At 42.7% G+C, this 22,425-nt stretch overlaps 1 protein-coding gene across 1 annotated transcript in view; it reads left to right on the top strand.

Annotated features, from left to right (window-relative positions):
• The window catches only part of ephb3a (eph receptor B3a), a 51,428-nt gene extending 37,194 nt beyond the window's left edge, over positions 1-14,234 (top strand). The window contains exons 12-14 of the mRNA XM_061839667.1: positions 295-444; positions 4,016-4,209; positions 11,943-14,234. Of these exons, the coding sequence (XP_061695651.1) occupies positions 295-444; positions 4,016-4,209; positions 11,943-12,054 (456 nt within the window). The 3' untranslated portion in view covers positions 12,055-14,234. The remainder of the gene's footprint in view (positions 1-294; positions 445-4,015; positions 4,210-11,942) is intronic.
• The last annotated feature ends 8,191 nt before the right edge of the window (positions 14,235-22,425 follow it).

The following is a 22,425-nucleotide window of genomic DNA, read 5'->3' as shown; positions in this document are numbered from 1 at the left end:
CTTTGAAGTAAATTTGTAGAAAAAGCTAAACATAAGGCCAGAGTGCAGAGCATAGTATTTGTGAGGAAAATTCCTCTGTATGCTAATTTGATCCTCGTGTAGCACGCCCATGTTGAGTCTCGTGACTGCTCATATGTGCCAATATTTGCATTTGCGTGCAAGAAGCCCTGTGAAATTAACATATGTTTCTGGATATCTACTGGCTGCCTATTATTACACGATGTCGGTATTTCTCGGAATGTGGCCGTTCACCCTCTACAACGTGTGTGTGTGCGTGTGTGTGTGTGTGAGCAGGGAGGGAAGATTCCCATCCGGTGGACGGCACCAGAGGCCATCGCCTTCAGGAAGTTCACCTCTGCGAGCGATGTGTGGAGTTATGGCATTGTTATGTGGGAGGTGGTGTCGTATGGAGAAAGGCCATACTGGGACATGAGCAACCAGGACGTGAGTCAGAACAACAATAAACCTTGAAAACATGGATTTGAAGCTTTACTTTGATTGTGGCTCACAGTACTGGCCACTTTTTTACTGAAGTACAAGTGCGGATACAGTTGTACCTTGATTTAGGAATGATTTTCAAACTGTGCGAGCTGTCGCTCAATCAATTGTTTTGTCTTCAATTACGGACAAAAATATTATGGATGGCAGCCAACTTTACAACAAGCACCTGATAGTAAACATCCATCCATTTTCTTCGCCGCTTATCCTCACAAGGGTCGCGGGGAGTGCTGGAGCCTATCCCACCTGTCAACAGGCAGGAGGCAGGGTACACACTGAACTGGTTGCCAGCCAATCGCAGGGCACATTGAGACAAGCAGCTCCACTCACAATCACACCTATGGGCAATTTATCGTGCCCAATTAATGGTGCATGTTTTTGGAATGTGGGAGGAAACCTGAGTGCTCCGAGAAAACCCACGCAGGGACGGAGAGAACATGCAAACTCCACACAGGCGGGGCTGGCCTGATAGTAAGCATTTTTGCAAAAACATGCAAAGTGGTTTCGAGCTGTTTATCACCAACACTAGATGACGTTTTTTTGTAAAATTATACATAAAGAGAATTACATGTGGTTTATTGAGTCAACTCACGTAACCTTTTATTACGAATGTGTGGTAGCTTAATGCTAACATATAATGGGAAAGACCATAGAAGGCCTAACAAAACTACCAACGCAGGCATATAAGGTACATATTATTTATCCTCTGCAGAAAATGACTTCTATGACTACAGCTTAATTTAGTCTTCTGCGTTTCATCATCAAATTGTGACCATTTGTATTTTACTGCCCCCCTGGTGGTCAAGGTATGCACACCAGGACAGAGGAGCAGCACAATGTCCATTGAATTAATTATTACAGTATGTCTGTATAAAGTACAATACTGTCATGTTGTTCTTTTTCCTTAAGAATTGTGTTACAAAAAGTAAAAAGTGCTCACTCTACTTAAGCACAAGTGGCAATTTAACTCATTTAGAAAATGTACGTAAGTACAGTCTGAAGTGTCAATAATTATGAAACTCAAAAGGAATTTTGCCTGACAATTTTAATACCGCCCAACTTATCACATTTAAACACATTAAATCATATTTTTTTAAAGTACTGTACTCATAAGCATTTTTTTTTTACTCTGTCACTTTCACATTTCCCCAAATAAGAGCCAAAGTGAAGCTTTTTATTTGTCGGTCACAGTTGAAGTTAACTGCAAATCTGATACATAAAACGAGAAATTTGAATATTATACATTCAAACACAGAAATGTTGAACCTAACCATATATTGTTTTTTAACCAAAGTCTCCTATCTTAATGCTAACATATGATGCAAAACTCCATAGCTGGGGTAACTTAAATTAGCATTGATGGTAGGATGATTCCAAACCTTGAAACGTCAGTTAAATCAAATCATATACAACCGGCGCATACAGTATAAGAATATTCACAGGTATACTCTCTTCCGGTAAATCATAAAACTCTGGGGTAGCAAGGAGAATACTGTAGTCAAGTAAATTTCAGATACCTAAAATAATCTACTGCATTTAGCTGACAACCAGTTCAGGGTGTCCCCCCCGCCTCCTGCCCGAAGATAGCTGGGATAGGCACTCTCGCGACCCTGGTGAGGATAAGGGGCTCAGAAAATGGACTGATGGATAAAAATATCTATAAACAAAGAATTGGAGATCCAAGGCACGTGTCACGTTGCATTTCGGGCCGAGTCTAGTACCCGCTGTCTCACTAGGCTGCAATCTTTATCTCCTCACTGCAGCAGTGTGTCTGTGTTCTGCTTTATTTCACCCTATTTACAACTTTCGTCTGCTCCCCCCCTCCTACCCTCCAAAAAATGCAGACTGCAAAGCTCCCCCCTGACGCACACGCACACTCAGACATCGGCTGTTGTTACCCCCGGGCTATCTGCAACACACAGACGTCGCATCTCCAGCAGTACGCTCACAGCAAAGGGTGTCCCTCCATCACACTTACCGGAGCTCTACGCCAATCCTCGGCGGAATAGCTGCTCGGCGGTGCTGCGATTCAAAGTCAGACTTGTAACGGCGATAAGAAAGGAGCAAAAAAAAAAAAAAAAAAAAAAAAAAAAAACGAGAGACGCCATGAAAATTGCCAGCCGACAAAAGCCGCGTGCGGTAATGAAAGTATCAAAGTCGAGGGCCTCTATTGTTCCCACTCGCCTTTGTGCCACAGTCTTAGCTCAATAAGCGACAGTCAACAAACACAAGATGTAGAAAGAGGTACTCGCCTGCTCCAAGCACAATATAAAAATGAAAATTACGCAGAAGGAGATGAGGAAAAAAAACCCAATGTTTTTAGTCCCGGATGGCAATTTTTTATTGTGGTGGAGTTTTTAATACCTTATGGAGAAGAATATGTTGAACCCTGTGAAAATCCAGTGAGCAAACATTTTCAGCCTCCATTTATTGTCATCGGAGAATCCAGTGCTGTTCGTGTCATTTCAGAAAGATCCTGAACTGAAGCTGACAATATGCGATAGTGAGTTTTATTGTTGCATGCAGATACGTAGAAGCATGGGTAGATTATTTTGACACCACGCTAACAAAGAATCAATCACCAAAGGCTTAGTCTCTGAACATGTAGAAACCAAAACGCTAAAAAGAAGTAAAGTTAACTCAAGAAACTGAATTTCTTCTGGGTCAGGGGGAATACAATGTAATAAGATCCTTTATAAGCACAGCAAATTACAACCTTATCTGATAGGATTTGATCCAATGTAAGCCTCTGAACATGTTAAATTGGATTTCTCTCTTAAATTTACCTCCCAAATGTGGAACGGAAACTTGGTTTGACATTGCGGCTTCTCACCTTGCATACACGGAGGGGAAAAATACTAAATGTCATTCAAATGAGGAAATATTAAACAGGGATGTCCTATAATTGTTCATTTCATATTCATATCATTACAAACCTTAGTTTTGTATGTCAGGGGCAAGTTTGAGAAATGAGTTTTGTTCATTCCATGATTACGCTTGGAATTTAATTTCTTCGGATTTTGCTCAGGAACGGAATGGATATATATGATATTTTAAACCATTTTACCCAACTGAAATGAATCGAAAGCTAATAATCCATTGCTGTCACCCCAAAAACAAGAAACAATTTTGTGGTGTGTTTTTTTAAAAAAGAAAAGAGCACTCTATATTATTGCACTTTGTAAAAATTTATAGGGATAAAATAATGTAATAGAATATAAAGAGTTAAAGTGTTTGCGCATTATGATTAATTAATTGCGGCACATTCTGATATGTGTGACTTGGCCACTTGGGGCAGTATAAAACAGCCATGCAGAGAGATGAAGAAGAGTTTCACAACTTCTAAGTGACTCAGGATGCTACAGTAATATGACTTCTTTTTCCATAGAGGATAAAGAATGTATGCCTGTTTTTTGTTGTATTGTCTGTCTACATGTCGCCACACAATTTGAGTATTTCCAATGCACTCATTGCACTTATTTACGGGCGTGTTTTCTGAATCTATCCTATCCTTCAGGTAATGACCGCAGTAGAGCAGGACTACCGGCTTCCCCCACCCATGGACTGTCCTATGGTGCTGCACCAGCTCATGTTGGAATGCTGGATGAAGGAGCGCAACCTGCGGCCCAAATTCTCACGGATCGTCAACACGCTGGATAAGCTGCTCCGCAACGCCGGCAGTCTCAAGGTTGTGACCAGCACATACTCAGGGTGAGTGGAGGCGAGCTTCCGTCTTTAAATGTCACGATAAGGGTTTTGTTCTTGGGCAAAAAAAGAAAACTTTTTTTCATGCAGCGATGACAGGTTTACAGTATGTGATGATACATCACAATTATCGAAGAATTTTTAATTGGCCCAAAACTGAGAAGTAGTACGTAGGCCCATGTTTTATTTTAATGATGGAGCGTAGTAATTTATTGCAAATTATTTTGCTGACCCTGAAGGTATGGCACGTGTACCCCCGGGACCCTCAGCTCGCGAGAAACAGGCTTAAACTGCTGGCGAATAAAAATAGGAAACATGTTGCTAATGATATTATGAGACGACATTGATAATCTTTCACCAGCTGTGTTTATATACACATTGCACTGAACTGTCAGCAAATTACCAAATCGTTATCGTGCATCATTTGGTCTTCAACAACAGGCAGGCTTTGGATGCACACATTGTAGATGTATTGATTCCTTTGCAAGTTGATGTTTTTAAATGGAGGCAAATAACAAATGCATGTCCGTTTCCTCAATACACCATCTGTTGTTTCCCAACTTTTACTGAGCTAAGGCACATATTTTTCATTACACAAATCGAACAGCTCAGCAACAAGCAAAAATGATGCAGAATGTAGACAGTGTGTACTGAAATAATGTTGCTGTCTTCATTTACTCACAAATGTATTTATAGTACTCATTGTGAAATCTGACAGGCAAGCAGAGGTATTTGAAGGAGCTGAACAGTTTTTTTTTTTTTTTGGTAGTGGTGGTGGTTGGGGTGGGGTGGGGGTTTACGTGAAATGAGAATCTGCCTTGAGACATCATCAGGTGTGCCACGGGAAATTATCCAATTTTACTTAACAGGTCCAAAAACCATTTAACCAAGGAACATTTGGGTGAGCACCGCAAGTGCGAAATGAAGTTTAAAGTGATGGAATTGGAAGTGTTAGGGGAAGAGGCAAGCAAACATAATTGGGTTTGTTGGAGAAAGTTTCTTTTTTGTGTGTGCTTCCAAATGCTTGCTTATGTGTTTTGTCATAGTGGTTGTTGGTGTTATTTATTGGATGACGTTAATTGTCAAAATCGGAGGAAGCATATATTATAAACAATTATAAAAGAGGCTGGAGCTGTGGTGGGGCCTACGCAACTCGGGCTGAATGCACAAAAGACTGTAGAGATGATCGTGGACTTCAGGAATCATCCTTCACCACAGCTCCCCCTCACGCAGTACAACTCCCTTGTCAACTGTTGAGACCTTCAAGTTCACGGGAATTATGGTCTCTCAGAACCTCAAGAAAAACATTAGTTCTATCCTCAAAAAGGCCCAGCAGAGGATAAACGTCCTGCAACTAATGAGGAAGCACATCCTGCCATGGGAGCAGTTGAGATAATTCTACACAGCGGTCATCCAATCAGTACTGTGTACCACCACCACCACAGTCTGGTTTAAACTGCCAAAAACAAGGGGGGAACTCCAATTGAAACAGACGATCAGGACAGCTGGAAAAATCGTCAGGATGCAAAATTCTCATGGACCCTCCGCATCTGGTCGCTACTTCCTTCAGGTAGGCAGTATCGATCCATGCAAAATAATACCAGCAGGCATTCCAGCAGCTTCTTCCCTCGAGCCATTTCACGGCTAGAGGCTAAGTGTCTCCCTACAGTGTATTTTAATGTCTGAAAAGTATTTTTTCTCAAAATGGGTGAGGATATAAGAGGCTTGGAAAATGGATGGATAGATGGCTGTCTATCGTTGTACTCCAATGGTATGTACAACCACCGGAAAATTCCTTAAAAAAACTACTAAAAATGATTCTTATTCTGCTGTGGCTTAAAATTGCATTTTAAACCTCGTATAGCACATCCATAAAATTGCTCTGAGAGAGAACAGCACCAGTTGTTACAGTGCCCTGAATTGATGTCGTGGGGTCATGGGAGGTCATGGGGGCAGCAGTTGAAGCAGAGAAGTCCAGTCTTCCCTCTCCCCAACTATTCTGGGGGGATCCCAAGGTGTTACCAGGACAGTCGGGAGACTATCTAGCGTGTCCTGGGTCGTCCCCTGGGCCTCTTTCCAATGAGACGGGCACAGAGCACTGCACCTAGGAGGTATCCTAACCAGATGCCTGAGCCCCTTCATCTGGCTCCTCTCGATGAGGAGGAGCAGCTCGACTCTCACCCTATCGCTTACAGAGAGCCAGGACACCCTTTGTAGAAAAACTCATCGCGGCCACTTATATCCACGGCCATAATCTTTCAATCACTACCTACAACTTATGACCATCGGTGAGGGTACGAACGTAGCTCGACCGATAAATTGAGAGCTTCACCTTCCAGCTCAGCTCCGCCTTCACCACGCCAGACTGATACAAAGCCCGCATCACAGATGCTGCAATGATCCTCTGTCGAACTCCCCCTCCATTCTTCCCTCAGTCGTGAACAAGACCCCTAATTACTTTAACCCCTTCACTTGGGATCTGATTCTCCACCTGGAGAGGGCAATGATTACCTTGATCTCAGATCTGGTGTGGATTTTGATCATGAGCCGCTCAGTCGGTACAGCGGGTCGTCCAGTCAGCAAAGTACAGCTGGTTCGGTTCCCAGCTCCCACTATCTGCACATTAAAGTGTCCTTGGGCAAGACACTAAACCCTAATTTGCTCCCAGTGTATGAATGTGTGTGTGTCTAAGTGAGTGGAGTGAATATGAGGTTTTGTAAAGCACGTTTGGCCCTGTGATGGTGTCGATAAAATGCAGTTCATGTAACATTCAACATCCCGACCCTCTCACACTGGGCTGCAAACTGCTCCAGTGAGAATTGAAGATCACAGCTTGATGAAGCCAAAAGAACCACATCATCTACCTTGTCTAAATGAAAAACAAAAAACAAAGCAGAGATACTTTACTGTGGCCACCACACGAGAACTCCTCAACACCTCGGCTGCGCCTAGAAATTCCGTCCGTAAGGGTAACCGTGAGAGAGTTCAACCCTCACTGAAAGACTGACACAGACAGACACTGTTTGAAAAAAATGAAAATAAAAATCAACCTTTGCAGTTCCTCTCAGGTTTAACATATCTGATTGCACTTGCTTAATTCATCTATTTGCGTATCCTCTTCCCAGAAGAAGTAAAATAAACTGCGCAAGGGAATTTGACAGACACGCTTGGGAGCGACCAGGTCGTAGATCATCTTCATCATCTATTTGCATTAGCAAACAAGTGTGCGGCCATTTTTGTCAGGCAGACCTTTAGTAAACCTGGCCCTGAATGAAGTAAATATATGATTAAATTGAGATTATTTTATAATTAACATGGGCTATACTTTTTTGTCGGTTTTATTTATTTATTTATTTTCTTCAGTGTCGTAGTTTTCTAAAGCGAAAGGATTCTATGAACACAGCACTGAGCCAGCTACCTGCTGTGCAGCAACTCAGTGGGGGTGACTGCAGAGAGAAGGGAGCCGTTTTCGCTCTTAGATGGTGTGAAATCCAACTGTGTTTTCGTCACGTGACTGCCCACCCAAGTCAAAGAATCGGGTTGGATGATTTTTATAATGAGCGCTTATCAGCCCAGATTGGTTTGCGGTTGCATCCCAAATCTTTTACATCAATGTTGGTTTACGCTTTCATTTAATAAAGGAAGTAAAAAATAAATACTCAAGTAAATGACAGTATTGTCGCTTCCAGCATAATAATAATGATAAGAGAATGAGCATGTAAAGCTTTCATCCCCCCCATTCCCCAGCACAACAGAAGCAGAGCTGGGCCAAGAAAAACAAAAGGAAAATGCAGGATTCTCTCTTTCACCCCGTGTGAAATTGTGCCCTCTATTGTATACGACAGCTGTGAAGCGGAGGATGACGCCTCGTTCGCTGAGAGAGATGACTCTGCCCCGGGGTTGTTGGAATAAGATGTCGCGCAAAAGACAAATATGGCGGCCTCGCAAAGGGGCGAGCGAGATTCCTTCTTGGAGGGTTTGTCCGCTTTCAGCTTCTTTTGAGAGAAGGCTCCTCTCTGTCAGATCTGGAAGGCTCTTGTTACCAGACAGACGTGTGCGTCTGCTGCATATATTTCAAGTCAACCTATACATAAGCGTTGGTCTGCCTGGTGATCATTTAAATCAGGGGTGTCAAACTCATTTTTGTCGCGGGCCACATTTTACTTACGGTTCCCCTCAGAGCGCCGTTACGACTGGGAGACCATAAAAATCTTTAACCGCCTCATCATATTTTCATATGAAATTTATTAACTCGTTTTGGAATCAGAAATCAATAATAGTGGGTTTTTCAACTATTGTTGTTTGGTAACACAAAAATGCTTGGAATATCTCAATGTTATCATTTATAATATGACCATTTGAAATTTTGTTACAGGTTTTAATAAAAATCATGGAAGTTCATACCTTCACGGGCCACATAAAATCATCCGGGGGGGGGGCAGATCTGGCCCCCGGGCCTCGAGTTTGACACCAGTGATTTAAATGTTCTTCCAACTTCCAGCGCATCGAATGTTACTGAGTCGGAGTCTGTGTTTGTACAGAAATTGCCGAGCTGGGACCTGGTTGTCGGGATGCTGTCTGTTGCTGTAGCTGCGGCATCCCCCCTCCTCCGTGATGTAGAACGTTTCCCTTGCTATGCGGCGGTTCGTTTTTCGCACCCACGCTTTTTTCACAGATTTGTTTTAGGAATATAACTCGTGTCTGTCTGTCGGGGGAATCCCTGCTATTGTGGGGGCCCAGAGTTCAGAGTGAAGTCTAAATGAGGTGTCCTACTACCATTGTGAAGGAGAACTCAACAAGTATTTGATTGGTGGCCCAATAATAGGAATCGTGGCCTGATAGGGGACGTGGGTGAAAATGACGAAAAATATCACATATTATGTCATCCGCTCCCTGCGACGTTCATTGCTCACGCATATTCTGGTAACAATGACAACAAGTGTCATTATGTCATGCACAGTTACATAATGAATTCTAAATGTAGTTAGGAATTGTTATAAAACTTTTTATTAGACTGCATTTGTGTGGCTTGACGGCTGCTGAGACTCGATCGCTTAAGTTGCGAAAATGCCGTGTTGCCGTTCAGCCGAGTTGAATATTAATTGATGAAACCACGTCACAATTTCAAATTCAGCTGTTTTGCAAGGCTCACGCTGTCCAATGCTTTCTACGTTCAGTCGACCAACCACATAGATGTCAAACTTCAATCATGTCATAGATTCATTTTGACATATGTTGTGTATAAAACAGCAGATTTTATTTTAATAGCATGAGATCTAATAAATGCACTTTTTAGAGTGTTCTTTCATGCTACTCGCTCTTGCTGTCGCAAAAAGCAAGACTATAAAAGATTTGTTCACAGCTCTCCAAATAAGAGGCATAGTGTCCTTGCTTCCAGTTTAACTTTCACTCCCAGTTTATTGTAGAACAGACAAACAAAACAAAAGACAATTAAACAGTTTATATAAAATATTTAACCAAACCATATCTTTTCATCTAACAAAAGTACTCTCGCTTCATGCTAACATATGACATCATTTTTCAGATTGTTTGTAAACTTGCGTTGTGACTATATAAATATCCCTTTGTGTTTGCGTGCCTCTACTTTGAAAGAGAGGTTTTTAATCTTAATGATTAAAGATGAAATAAAAGGAAAAAAATGGGTGAACAGGAACCATCATAGATGTTACCAAAAGTAATACAACTGTTGGCGGTAATTACCCCAAAAACTTTTGCGGCAGAAGGCAGAAAATTGTTTTGTGCAGAGGGGATCTTGCTGTTGGCCACGTATCACACGCAGACGCTCACATGCAGATTCTCTCACGGCCCCAACAGATATGCACGACAATAAATGCTGTATTTCTCATCAAATCATTTCATATTTGTCCTGTGACCAAAATGAAAAATAGCACTGCATTGTATGAAAACATTCCAAAAGACATCGTGAGTCGCTTATCCTCACAAGGGTCGCAGCAGTGATGGAGCCTATCCGAGCTATTATCGAGCAGGAGGCGGGGGTTCACCCTCAACTGGTTCCCAGCCAAGCGCAGGGCACATAGAGACAAACAACAGTCAGACCGAAGACCCCAATGAAGGTTGCATGTTTTTGGGATGTGGGAGTGCCTGGAGAAAACCCACACAGGCACGGGTAGAATCTGCAATCTCCACACAGGTGGGGCTGGGATTTGAACCACGGTCCTCAGAACTGTAAGGCCAAAGCTCTAACCAATTGTTCCACCATGCTGCCTGCGCTTACTGTACATACTTTAATATTTATGTGTTAGGCGTGGAATGTATTACTGTACTGTAGAATGAATAATAGACACCTTATCTGTCTCTGGCTTTGTAATGCCCTCCCGCTTCCGACGGGCACAAAAGGTAAGAATCTCACACGGCGTATCCAGGTCGCTTGCCAGCTCCTTGGCTCACGGCTTCACTGGAGCACCGGCGCCCCCGAGGGCAAGCGATATGCCAGGATTCGGGATCACTGAAGCTAATTGTGTGGGGAAATGTAGTGGCTGACCTCGCTTTAATTCCCCCAATACTTGGCGCGATGCTGGAATGTCGGCGATAGGACAGACAGCAGCCAGGGCCGCTGATGTGGAAAAGCAGGCGGTGATGAAGTGTGAGTAATAAGGGAGATTGAGGAGAAGCTAAAAGAGAGAAATGTGTTTAATTAGCTTGCTAATGAGCTTTTTAATGCATCAGGGAGAGTGCGCGCCCAGTGCCCTCTCGGGGCAACAGGAGAGAATCGTGTGCGAGACGAGCCCGTACGCATGTTCTGCTACGTGTCGCTGTGTGCTGATGACATCCCAATGATTCATTTATGGCCTCGTTTCGACGCAACAGCGAGCGATGGGAGGAAGAAGAGCTGGAAGAGAAACATGTCGCGTTGTCAGGAAGTCATTGCAACGACGGTCGGCTTGATAAAGTCCCGAGAGAAAGGAGATGGAGAGCAACGAGATCTGAAAGGCGCCTTCGAGCCTAGTGGCTCTTAAACTGGGATCCCCAGTCCTATTGTGAGGGTCTGCAAAATGAGTTTACAATAAATTAAAGAAGATTCCTACAATCCTTTGCGCAAAAATCAACAACACCATCACATTATCATGTTCAAACTCTAATTCAATGTGTTAAATCCCCAAAGAAAAAATTTGAAAAATCCCCAAATAAATTAAGATGTCATTGATTAAAATAATGAGTTTCACTTTTTCAATTAAACTAATTAAATCCAACTTTTGGCATCATTTATTGAACTGTATACCTGCATTAGCGAGACGGTCAAACACACAAAAAAAACCACACTTGTCAAGCCTAGAAAAAAAAAAATGCAACTTTCTTTTAGTGTGGGAGTGTGTGGAATCGATTAAGTTGGGAGAAGTCAAAGTTCTACTCTACTTATTGACTTCAAATAATCAATCTTTGCAATCGATGTATCGTGAGAGGTAGATCAGTTAATAATTAAACCACTGCAACACACCATTTTTTTCAATATATCTTTACTTTCTGTAATCCTTTTTGATTTTTCAAACATAAACTATATGCCTTCACTCCAAAGACGTTGGGAAACTAGCAAAATGTACCCCACTGCATTGAGCAGGTGCTAAAAATTGGGATAGTACGGCTCAAATATTTCAGCAGAAACGCTGGAAGAAGGGTATTGACCTACGTCACTGGAAATTTGGCGATACCGTGATGTGTCTGTTAACCTCCCGCTGACTCCTTGTGACCTGTGACCGCAGGGACCTGCTGAGGCTCGGAGGGACCCTGCCGGGACACAACAGGAAAAGTCCGGACAGCAGCGAGGAAATCGTGCGGCAGCAAATGAGCCAAACTCTCCCCATCAGAGTGTGAGCTGCCGCAAAAGCAACCCTCGAGGAGACGGGAGACCCGAGATAAACTACCTAGAAAACTCTGACGTGAAGAGCCCTATGTAAAATAAAGAAGAGGGGAAAAAAAACGAGGGAAGCTCCCATTGCAAAGGAAGGACCACTCGGATTACGTTGTGCAAGCGCTTGGAGATTTTGTGTCAAAAGAGAACGTTCCGTTGCGGTCTGTGTGTGTGTGTGTGTGTGTTCTTCATTTGTGGTTTTGTGACTGTTGACATCAAGCCAAACATCTTATGGGCCCTCTCAGGTTGTGTTTGCATGTCTGCATGTGTTTTCTGCTGGTTGGGAGCCAGTGGGGCTTCTCTCCTCACAAAACTACAACGGGGGTCTGGCAAAGGATCCGAGAGTGCCAAGTCTTCAAGACAGCTGTGGTAGATGTCTTTTTGGAAACCAGTGGATCATTCTTTCCATTTACAATTGGCATTGAAAAAGCGTCCACAAGGCTGAACTTGATTTTAATACCCTTTGAACTTAATGAAAACATTTGTCTCTATGTTGAAAGTTAATTGCTGGAAACGTGGGCAACGACCGAGGACTTTGTAGGACTGCATCGTAGAGATACCGCGTTAAACAGTTCTTCACCATTTCAGTCTTCCTGATTTTGGGGGCGTGTCTAAAATGGTGCCCAGGTGTGCACATGGGCTTCTAGCATTGTGCCCCCTTCCCCACTATCTAAAAACTGGAGCACCTTCGTTCGCATCGGCGGCTATCCGATGAAATTGCAACGTAGAGTTACATCTTCAAAATACATCGTCCCTCTGCATAGTCCAGAGGCATGGCCGCAATAGAGTGCCTCGTTGTTATCTGGGAGTGCGCGCCGGTCACGGAGAGAAGGTGGAAAAAAAATTTGTGACAGTTGGCAAATGCACAGTGTTTTCTTTGTCGTGGTGTTGAGAAGGCCGACAACTGCAAGTACAAATATCTCTTAGCACTGCAGCATGCAGTGAGCTAGCTATTCTAAGCTATGCTAAAATGGATCTTTCCTGATCAAGACACTGACAGATGGGTCCATGTGGTTAAAATTAAGATTTAAATTCCCAAGGTAAGATGTGGGAAGAAAAACTGATATGCCGTTTTTTAAATTTTTTTAATTTTTTTTTTTTAATGTAACCAACTGTTTTCTCTCTTCCTTTACTTTTTTTTTTGAAGGATAAAACTTACAGGTAAATCCACTTCCTGGTGTATATCGTCTTCCGCACACGTACTGGGAGAATTCCATGTTTGAACTGTGTACAAAGCATCCAAGTCTTCAGGCGGTCTGTCCTCACAGGGGGGGGGGGGCTGCAAATGACACTGTGCTGGACACGTCCATCACGTGCATGCCAAAGTGGAACCTTCCACATTGTATGTTGCTTTGGTGGCATTTGCTATGGACTTTAACGTCCGTGTTTTTCTTATTCGAAACATATGCGCGTTATTTTGAATGCTAATTTATGACTGATGAGCTGTAGTTGTGCTTTTTTTTTTTACCAGGGGCTCAAAATTTTGTTACAATGCTTCTGTGCGAGTGTGCGTGCGTGTGTGTGCATGCGTGTGTTCCGTTTTTGTTTTTTTTCTTCCAGTGATCAGACCAGAATGAATGAATTCAGAGAAAACCATTGAAAGGACAACATGGAGACATTTCTGCTATTCAACTTTTGTTTTTGTTTTTGTTTTGCATCGCAAAGAACGACACGTGTGACTTGTACATCGCCCTGTGGCAAACGTGTCACGGATTGAGTTAAAAAGATGAAAGCGTTCTGACCTTAATGTTGAACTGACCTAACTAACGTGGATTGAAAACCTCTTGTTCATCGGTCCGTTTTTCCTCACCCTCGTCCGGTGCAGTTTCTATTTAAACAAACGACTGCCTGTATATACGTACAGTTACTCTTTAGCTCAATCAGCATTTCAAGCTTTCCGACTTGACTTTGGCCTCTGCGTGACCTTTGTTTACATGCTTGTTTGTTTGTTGTTGAGGAACAAACAATGGCAAAAGGTAAAAGTGTAACGGTCATTACCTATCTGAAACTATATGTCACAAAGAAAGAAGAAGAAAATGTGCGTCTGTAAGGGCAGACTTTTTCCTGTGCAATTCAAGGTGTGTTAGATATACAGTATTACACAAAAAAATGACAGAAAACTAGAAGAAAAGTACCCATTTCTCCTTCAATATTTTTACGATAATCATATGCAAATAAATTATTAAACAGATTTCTGGTATTCTCTTTGATTTCCCGGTATGTTCACCAGGCTGGAGTTCCGAGTCTCATCCGGCCGAGGGATCAAAAGAAGGAATAGCAAATATGTTTTACCTCCACTGTCAGAATATCACAGCAGTCCGGGATGGACTCGTGAGTTTTTCTTTTTTTTCAAAGATGAATAAAAATTGAAAGAAGCAAATAATGACATCACGTGACTGAAGTGGGGGATGTATTACTGGAGAAGCTTCGAGGAGACAAACCTATTATGGCTGTCGGTGTTGTTCTGCTTTAATCCGTCAGCCAGGACACAAAGCTCAGAGCAGGTGAGCCAAGCTGTCACCTCCGGTTTTAATCGACTGGGAAGAAGCTCATCTGTCAGTTTGTGCGTGAGTATTGGGTGGGGGTGGTTGGGTGGGTCTTGGCTAAACATCTGCGCTGGCTGCTCACATAACAGCCTCTTTACAAACCCCCCTACCAATAGAGGTTCATATGTTGGCTAAACATGGGTGGCATACCCTGCCAAACATCAACAATACTACGTCGTCCAGAGCCGGGACTACGGCCCAAGTCACTGTCGCACAAATCAAGTAATTTACGTTATTACCTAGTCATTACTAAATCGTAAATGAGGCCGTATAGTCGTGTTGAGTCACAACTGAGGATGGCGATTGACAATTGGCAATTTCCTTATCGTTCTCATTGGGTGAGTCAATGAATTATGTTGTTTGCTTGCACGCTTTAATATCTTCAATTTTGGAAAGATACAGATTATTCAGTAAATATCCCTAGTCTGTAATCTAGCCGATGGGCAGTGGGGGAGCCGTTGAAAAGTAGGTGATTCACTTCTCAAAGTACTGTATGTCGAGAGACCTAAATGCTTAATCCAGTTTTTACATTTGAAGATATCGGAGTGCCTTAAAAATTTGTCTGGTTCCATTTTTATTGGCTCATAGAAAATGGCATTTTTTTTTATTTTTTTACACCCAACTGATACAAGAACGCTAACCCTGGTGACTGAGACCAATCAAAGGAGAATTTAGAACTTGTATCATTCCTGCCATGTTGTCTGCTTCCTTTGTCTTTTGCCTGAAGCCAGCAGGGATGCGGTGCAGCTCCCTGCGACGCAAAAGAAAAGCCGTGTAGAAAACAGTTGAATATAGTTTACATTCATGCATCAAATATGAAAGTCTGATGCGGTGGAAGTCTTATTTAGAACAGAGCCCGGTCCAAAACCACGTTTTTATTTCTTGATGTTTGCTCAGTATTTTCCATTGTGTCTGAGATCTGACGCCACGATTAAACATTAAAACTGTGTGTCCTGTCTACCATTAAACATTTGAAGTGTCTGGCTCACTGCTCACCAGAGAAAACATTCCCTCCATCTCAGCAGAAACGGCTTTGTAATATTTCTCGCCGCCGCATCCGAGAGATGATGCAAAACGCCTGCAAAAAGGAATCGTCTCATTAAGATAGTCCAGATCGCGCGGATTTTAATGAGCGCGCCGGGAGGACAGAAGGCTTGTGAGGATGGCGGGATGGCGGCGTGACAGACTTGACCTGCCAGTTTGTAGTTCATGCCCAAAAGCCAATGTCACCACCACTCAGACCCTGGAGATTAATGCTGGATTAACAGTAGCTCAGTTGCCTCCAACCCGAAACCGAGACAACATTAGACGGCACACTGCAAAGGCACTTCCAAATGTACACAAAACACACGTTAGTGTAGCCCGCGCTAACTCGGGCAAGTCTACTGGTAGTAATTTGTCAGATTTATCTTGAGCTACTTGTGGACTGGCTCGCTGAATGCACCAGTCAGTTCTCATCCGAGCTCCAAACACTCATTGGCTACCCTGTCCAAAGCTAGTTTAATGCCTCCGGTTATAAGGGGTCTGCGAGCAGGCAGATTTGGAGCGAGGCGGGGCTTGGCAGGAGCGTTTGCAACGCATCAGGGTCTTTTAACGGAGTAGTGATTTGCTGCTGCCTGCGCTAAAGCCGCCTGTGCCATCTCATCAATGGAAAACGACCCTCTTTAAGGATGAGGCGTGTGCAGCGCTAAGCCAAAAACTGTGAGGAGGGACAAAAATATCATCCGGTACGCTGGCTCTTTTTGTGGTGGAATTTCTGCATCTCGATATCGCAAGAACAAATGGAAATCAAAGTCTTTTCAGCAACAATTTATATGTAAAACTGATGGGAAGGTGGCAAATGTAGCAAATAGGGCATAGAGAGAGAAAAAAGCTACAGCATGATGAGACTGAACATGTGAAGATGATGAAAATCTATGAAAGATTTTATTTTTTTTTTGTGTCACAATCTTCCGTGCTTTGACCTTCAATGCAATGCAATTTGCATTAGTTTATTTCAGCCATTAACTGTACAGGCACCAAGTGATTTAAAAAAAAATCCTATATTTTTACAGCATTAAATTACATTTACCGTGATGAAACAAAGTCGAAGAGGCTTCATTAGCCCACAAACTTAAAAGCGCCACACAAAATACCACTCACAGTATTAGTGGGGGATGTGGACCGAGCCCTGCGTAAAATGGACCTTTCCGACCTGTCAATTAGTCGTACAATAATAGCCAATCAGATAGCCGCATTGTCTTAACCCCTGGCTTGACACGCCCCTCTCGCCATGTTGTCCCACAAGCAATGCTGGTTGTCAGTAGCGTGCGCTTGGAAAAGTTAATGTTATGAAGAAAATTGTCCTCAGATGCGCTTAGGGAATGTGCAATTCTGATGAAAGACATCCTGCTAGGTTACAAGGGGCCCGCTTGATTCATTTTCCAAAGCCTAAAACACAGTTGATGAAGTGTCTACGATGGATTAAGACTTGCGGAAGAGCGCACGTACAACTAAATGTGAACAATATCAACAAACAAAAGTCAAATGAATACACTCACTCACTTATAAAGACTACAATGATATTAATTGTGATCTTTCCAAGTAAATAGTACTCACCCTGCTTTACATGCACAGTACGATTCCACAATTTCATCCTGTTGGATTTCAATATGAAGCTCGTGAGGCGTCAAACTTTTTTGCATCGATTGCCAACATTTCGCTGTAACTCTGATATTGCGTCCTGCTCCGTCCAAAATCTTATTTCCGGGTACATACTGTATTCTTGCATGAAATAGTTGAGACCTCTCTTGGACAAGCATTTGGCAAACAACATACCCCAATATTATCTGGAATACGCGGTAGAGAATCGACTTCAAACATGTTCTGTTCAATTGCCATTTTGGAAGCTTGTGGGACATGGCTAAGGGGGCAGAGCTTAAGATCACCATCGGAAAGGTCCATTTCAAAAATGGATGATCCGAAATGGTTAATACAGTTTTGCAATTGCCTAAACATGACACAAGTACAGAGTACTACCTTTAGCCTTTAACTTTAGGGGGTATTAAAGCTCTTCAACTAACTTCAACATAATTCCCGTGCACCAACAACCAACCAACAACATAAATCAATTTCTTTTTTTTTTTTAATTAATTTATGGTAGTAGTAGTAGTAGTAGTAGCAGTTGTAGTAGAAATGGTAGTAGTGGTAAAGTAAATGGCCCATAGAAGGAGGAATCTCATCTTTCCTGCTTACATAATACAACAAAGGTTATGTGTAATTTTACTATTATTACTTTAATTACACTTAGAAGACATACTGCAGAGGGAAATCTATTAATTTCCTCATCAAGTCCAAATTTATGAATAATTCCCCCTTTTCACTCCCATAAAAGGGCTACACTTGCCATTTCTTGTAACCATTTTATGATAATCTTGTTAAAGATAATCCAGCACTATGCAGCTGCGGTCCTCTAAGTATTAAGATCTTTTTCGTCTCCTCACAGACTGCTTGCCTTTTAATTAAAACGTCTCAGAAATGAAAACACGCTCTTATACCTACACGTCTCCTGATGTGTTGTCGCTCGCGCTTTTCCTTCCCGGGAGCCTTTCGGGTCTCAGCGGCTGACGATTAGCATGACAGTGCGCTTTGTGCTTGCTAGCTTCCCGATCTGCCATTATGTATGCTGATGATAAGGAGGAGAAGGAGGAGGAGAGGAAGATGCTCCTCATCATTGTTTGGTACATTTTAAATGCGTCTGAGGGAGTGCTCATCGATTCAAGGGGGGGTCACTATTGTGCCGGGTGTGAAGTGCAGCTAGCGTCGAGACTAGCAGACCGAGCGCCGCCATCCCTCATTCTGCTGCCAGGGCTGCTGAGCTCAGGGCCACATGCGCACACACACACACACACACACACACACACACACACACACGCTTGGACAGGCACGCCGTCGAATGCATTCATAGTAAATAAATGCAAAGATGGAGGATTGTAGGTGAAACTGTTTAACTTTGTCAAATGTTGAGGCAACTTTTTCTCCCTTTGTACATGTTCCACTTTTTTTTCTTTTTTTTTTGAGGGGTGAGGAGGGGGGGGGGTTGTAGCTCATGCATGAAGTATCTACAGTATCATAGGTGGGTGATTCAAGTCAACAATTGTAAGCTATTGCTTGACAGCACTTGCCTACTTCCGTACGAAAATCAGAATTAAAATTCATGGCTTAGGCTATGGTTAAGAGTTTTTTTTTTTTTTAAATCAGGAAAAACGGACTGACGTGCAATATTTCCATCTTCAAATATGGGGAACACAACATTATGATGTCATCACCCTAAACTATGAAGCCCACAAGGACAGATGAGCCAAATTAACATCGTAGTTTAGCCAATTATTAGCAGATCAAACATAAACTATGCAAAATGTCAGTTATGTATTCAACCCAAGAGAACCCATGGGGTCACATATTTAAAGGTCAAATCCAGTGCTTTGCATGAACAGTGTATCCAATAAGTCATGTAATATGTACCCTATTTTGACAATGTGATGTTAAATCCTCTCTCATTTAATAGTCTTTTGAGAAGATTTTTATCGACAATTACGAATTTTCAGGGGCACTGCCATTTTCGTGAGTCACACGACCTACGTGCGTGGATGTGAAGTGAACCGTGCCACAACAAAGGCTCGATTACATAGGACACCAATTATGCCCAGCGCAGATTTCTCGTATTTATCCTCATCTGATGAAGAAATAGCAATATCGGTTGATCGGGAAGACGGAGGAATACTAGGAGGCCTTTAGCCCTGCTTCGGTGGTAGCGGAGGCCTTTAGCCCTAGCTTCGGCATCCGGGGCTATCGGCCTCCGCCGCCGCCGAAGCTCGGCTCGCGGCCCACCACCGAAGCTCGCTAGTGAGACTCCGTGCCATTCCGGTCCGAAGAACCATCCGCAGCTGCTGGCCCGGAGCTCCCGGGGGCCTTTGTTTATGCACTTATGTCGCGCGTAGGCGTCTGAGTAGTCAGACTCCGCGTCATTCCGCCCGAAGAACCATCTGAGAATTCAACATTATTTACAGCCACAGGTTCAAATCTGCATGAAAGTATTCCTCCGTTTTCTCGATCAACCGATACTGCTATTTCTTCATCAGATGAGGATAAATTGAAAAATCGGAGCTGGGCGTAAATGGTGTCCCATGTAATCGAGCCTTTGTTGCGGCACGGTACACGTCACATCCGCGCACGTAGGTCATGTGACTCGCAAAAATGGGAGCGCCCCTGATAATTTGTAATTGTCAGTAAAACCTTTTTCAAACCACTATTAAATGAGAGAGGATTTAACACCACATTGTCAAAATACGGTATACATATACATATTACATGACCTATTGGATACACTGTTCATGCAAAGCACTGGATTTCCCCTTTCAAAGAGGATTTGGATGTTTTGGGTTCTCGAGGGTTAATTGGGAAGCCTATAAAGTAAATGACAAGGGCGCATTTTGGAACAAAAAAAAAAAAATTGTGAATGTTTTAGGACAGCAAACTCATATTTAGCCGCTAAGTGCTAGATGATGTGATTTAGCAGGACTCCGTGAATTGATTATGACTTGGTTTCACAAAGTCTATGATTTGACTTGACCTGCTTGAATTTTGCCAAAGTAACTTCAGACCTAAAGGTTAGAGAATACCACGGACTTATGATTTGGTTGACATGTGTCCTTGTACTCCAACTAGAATAGGGTTAGATTCCCAAACCGAATAAAAACGATCCATACAAATACCAGAATCAGAATCTGTGGGTCTGATCTACATCAAAATAAATTTAACTTAACTAGAATCAACTCCAATTATCTAGGTAGTATTGAAAGGTTTTACTTCTATCAAATCTTTTCCTCAACAGCAGTAAATGCTTTTTCCAGAATGCGATAAAATGAATAAACAAATGTTCCATCAATGAAACTATTCCCGCCCCATCTTCACCAGAACAGGTAATATCGATATTTGCTCGACGCGTTCAACCTTTCCTCACTCTAATGTCGAAATCAAAAACCAAAAGTGACATTCATAAATGGAAAAAAAAAAAAAAAAGAATTAACTAAAAAGCATCTGAAAGCGCACACGTGACAGCCCAAGTGAGTTTCAAAGGCGCAGCGCAAAAGGCTCTGGGTGAAAAGACAGGAATCGTTTGCATGAATTTGAATAGCTCGCTCGGGATAAAAAAAAGAAAGAGAAGAAGAAAAAAAAGATTATGCATTAGTATGTTTGCTGCTGAGATTGAGGGGTTTAGACCCCCTTCATCCCAGTTTGAATCACAAATCCCTACTAGGGAGGGCCAAAGGCTGTAGACAGGGAGTGGGGAGCAGGAAGACAGAGACTTGACTAAGCTTTTCAGTAAACACGGTGGGCGCGGGACTGGTTTTCCGAACAGATGTCGGAGATCAGCAAAGAAAAGAGAAGAAGAGCGAAAGGGACTGGTGCATCCCGGCTTAACACCCGTCCTTGCAAAATGTGAAAAGTATCAGTGAGGGGCACTGAGGCGGATCTCGCCGCCCGGGCTGCCACTCAAACTTCGTAAGGGGGCCTGTTTTGTTGCGGCCCGCGGGGCGTGTTTACGACAAGGCCTTCTGCCTTCGGGGGACTCGCCTCGGCATGCGGAGGGCTTTTTACAGTCTGCTTGAAAACGATGAAGCGCGACACGGAACAATAAGACTTCCTCGCCTCGACGTCCACACCAGACAGCGGCGTCTCGTGCCGGGGTCGACAGAAACGAGGGCAATCTGTTCCATAATTAAATAGGAACGCCGACTGTTTGACGGAGATGCCGCTTTTGTCTGCGTCGCGAAAAAGAAAACAAACACACCCGAGCAGACAGATTGCTATCGCCCGAAAGTACCTGTGTATTGGAAATAAATGGCCTGCCAAGCGTTTGATGGCTTTCTAGAAATCCCAAATGCTTATAATGCCTCGGCTGCATCCAAGTAATCATTCCCATGGAAACAGCTGACACCGGCTATTCATCATGCAGACCATATAAACTCCAGCATATTCACAACAACAAGTCACATACTCAACCTTTAGGCCCGCCATTGACAAATACACAACACGTCCGGGTGTGGTGATGCATCCACAATCGCGCGCGCACTTAGTCGTTGTGTGCTGTGCTGTCACGACGGCCCCCTGCGATAATTGTCGCTCATTATCGTTAATTACTCTGTGGAGAGCTGATGAGTGTCTTTTATTCCTGTCAGTGGATGGAAGACGCCGTTCTTAAGGAGAGGCACAAATGTTTAAAAAGATGAATTGGTAAAAACAGAAGAACAAATTCAAATACTTTACGAAGAAAGATTTTACGGTGGGCACGGCATTTTTCAAATTCGCCCATTTGTGGATGTGTTTTAGAGCTTATTTCCTTTTATTTCTGGAAATACTCCCGTGTTGATGTTTGAGTTAACTTATTCTACATATTCGTTGAAAACCAAGCGTATTTGCAATTTTTGATCAAGCCAACTTATTCGTATTTTGGTTGGTGGCGATAATAGGGAATTTTCGCTATACGGGGCTGTGGTTGTCCCACTGCACAATACTACCTGTGAAGAAGAAGAAGAAGAAGAAGAAGAAAAAACAACAATAATAATCACAGGTCACAGTTTGCTGCAAATTTAATTCTAAATGAAAAAAAAAAACCTAGATGGTAAAAAAATGCTAAATAAGCTACTGATAACAATTGTAAAATACACTAGGTATTTTTTTAAAGAAAGGGCAGCTTTTTTTCAAATAGACAATAGCCTCTCCAAATCTGTATTTGAATTATTCATT

Source organism: Syngnathoides biaculeatus, chromosome 13, assembly GCF_019802595.1.
Source record: "Syngnathoides biaculeatus isolate LvHL_M chromosome 13, ASM1980259v1, whole genome shotgun sequence".
NCBI lineage: Eukaryota > Metazoa > Chordata > Actinopteri > Syngnathiformes > Syngnathidae > Syngnathoides > Syngnathoides biaculeatus.
Note: the sequence above shows the minus strand (reverse complement) of the source record. Positions and strands in the feature narration are given on the sequence as shown.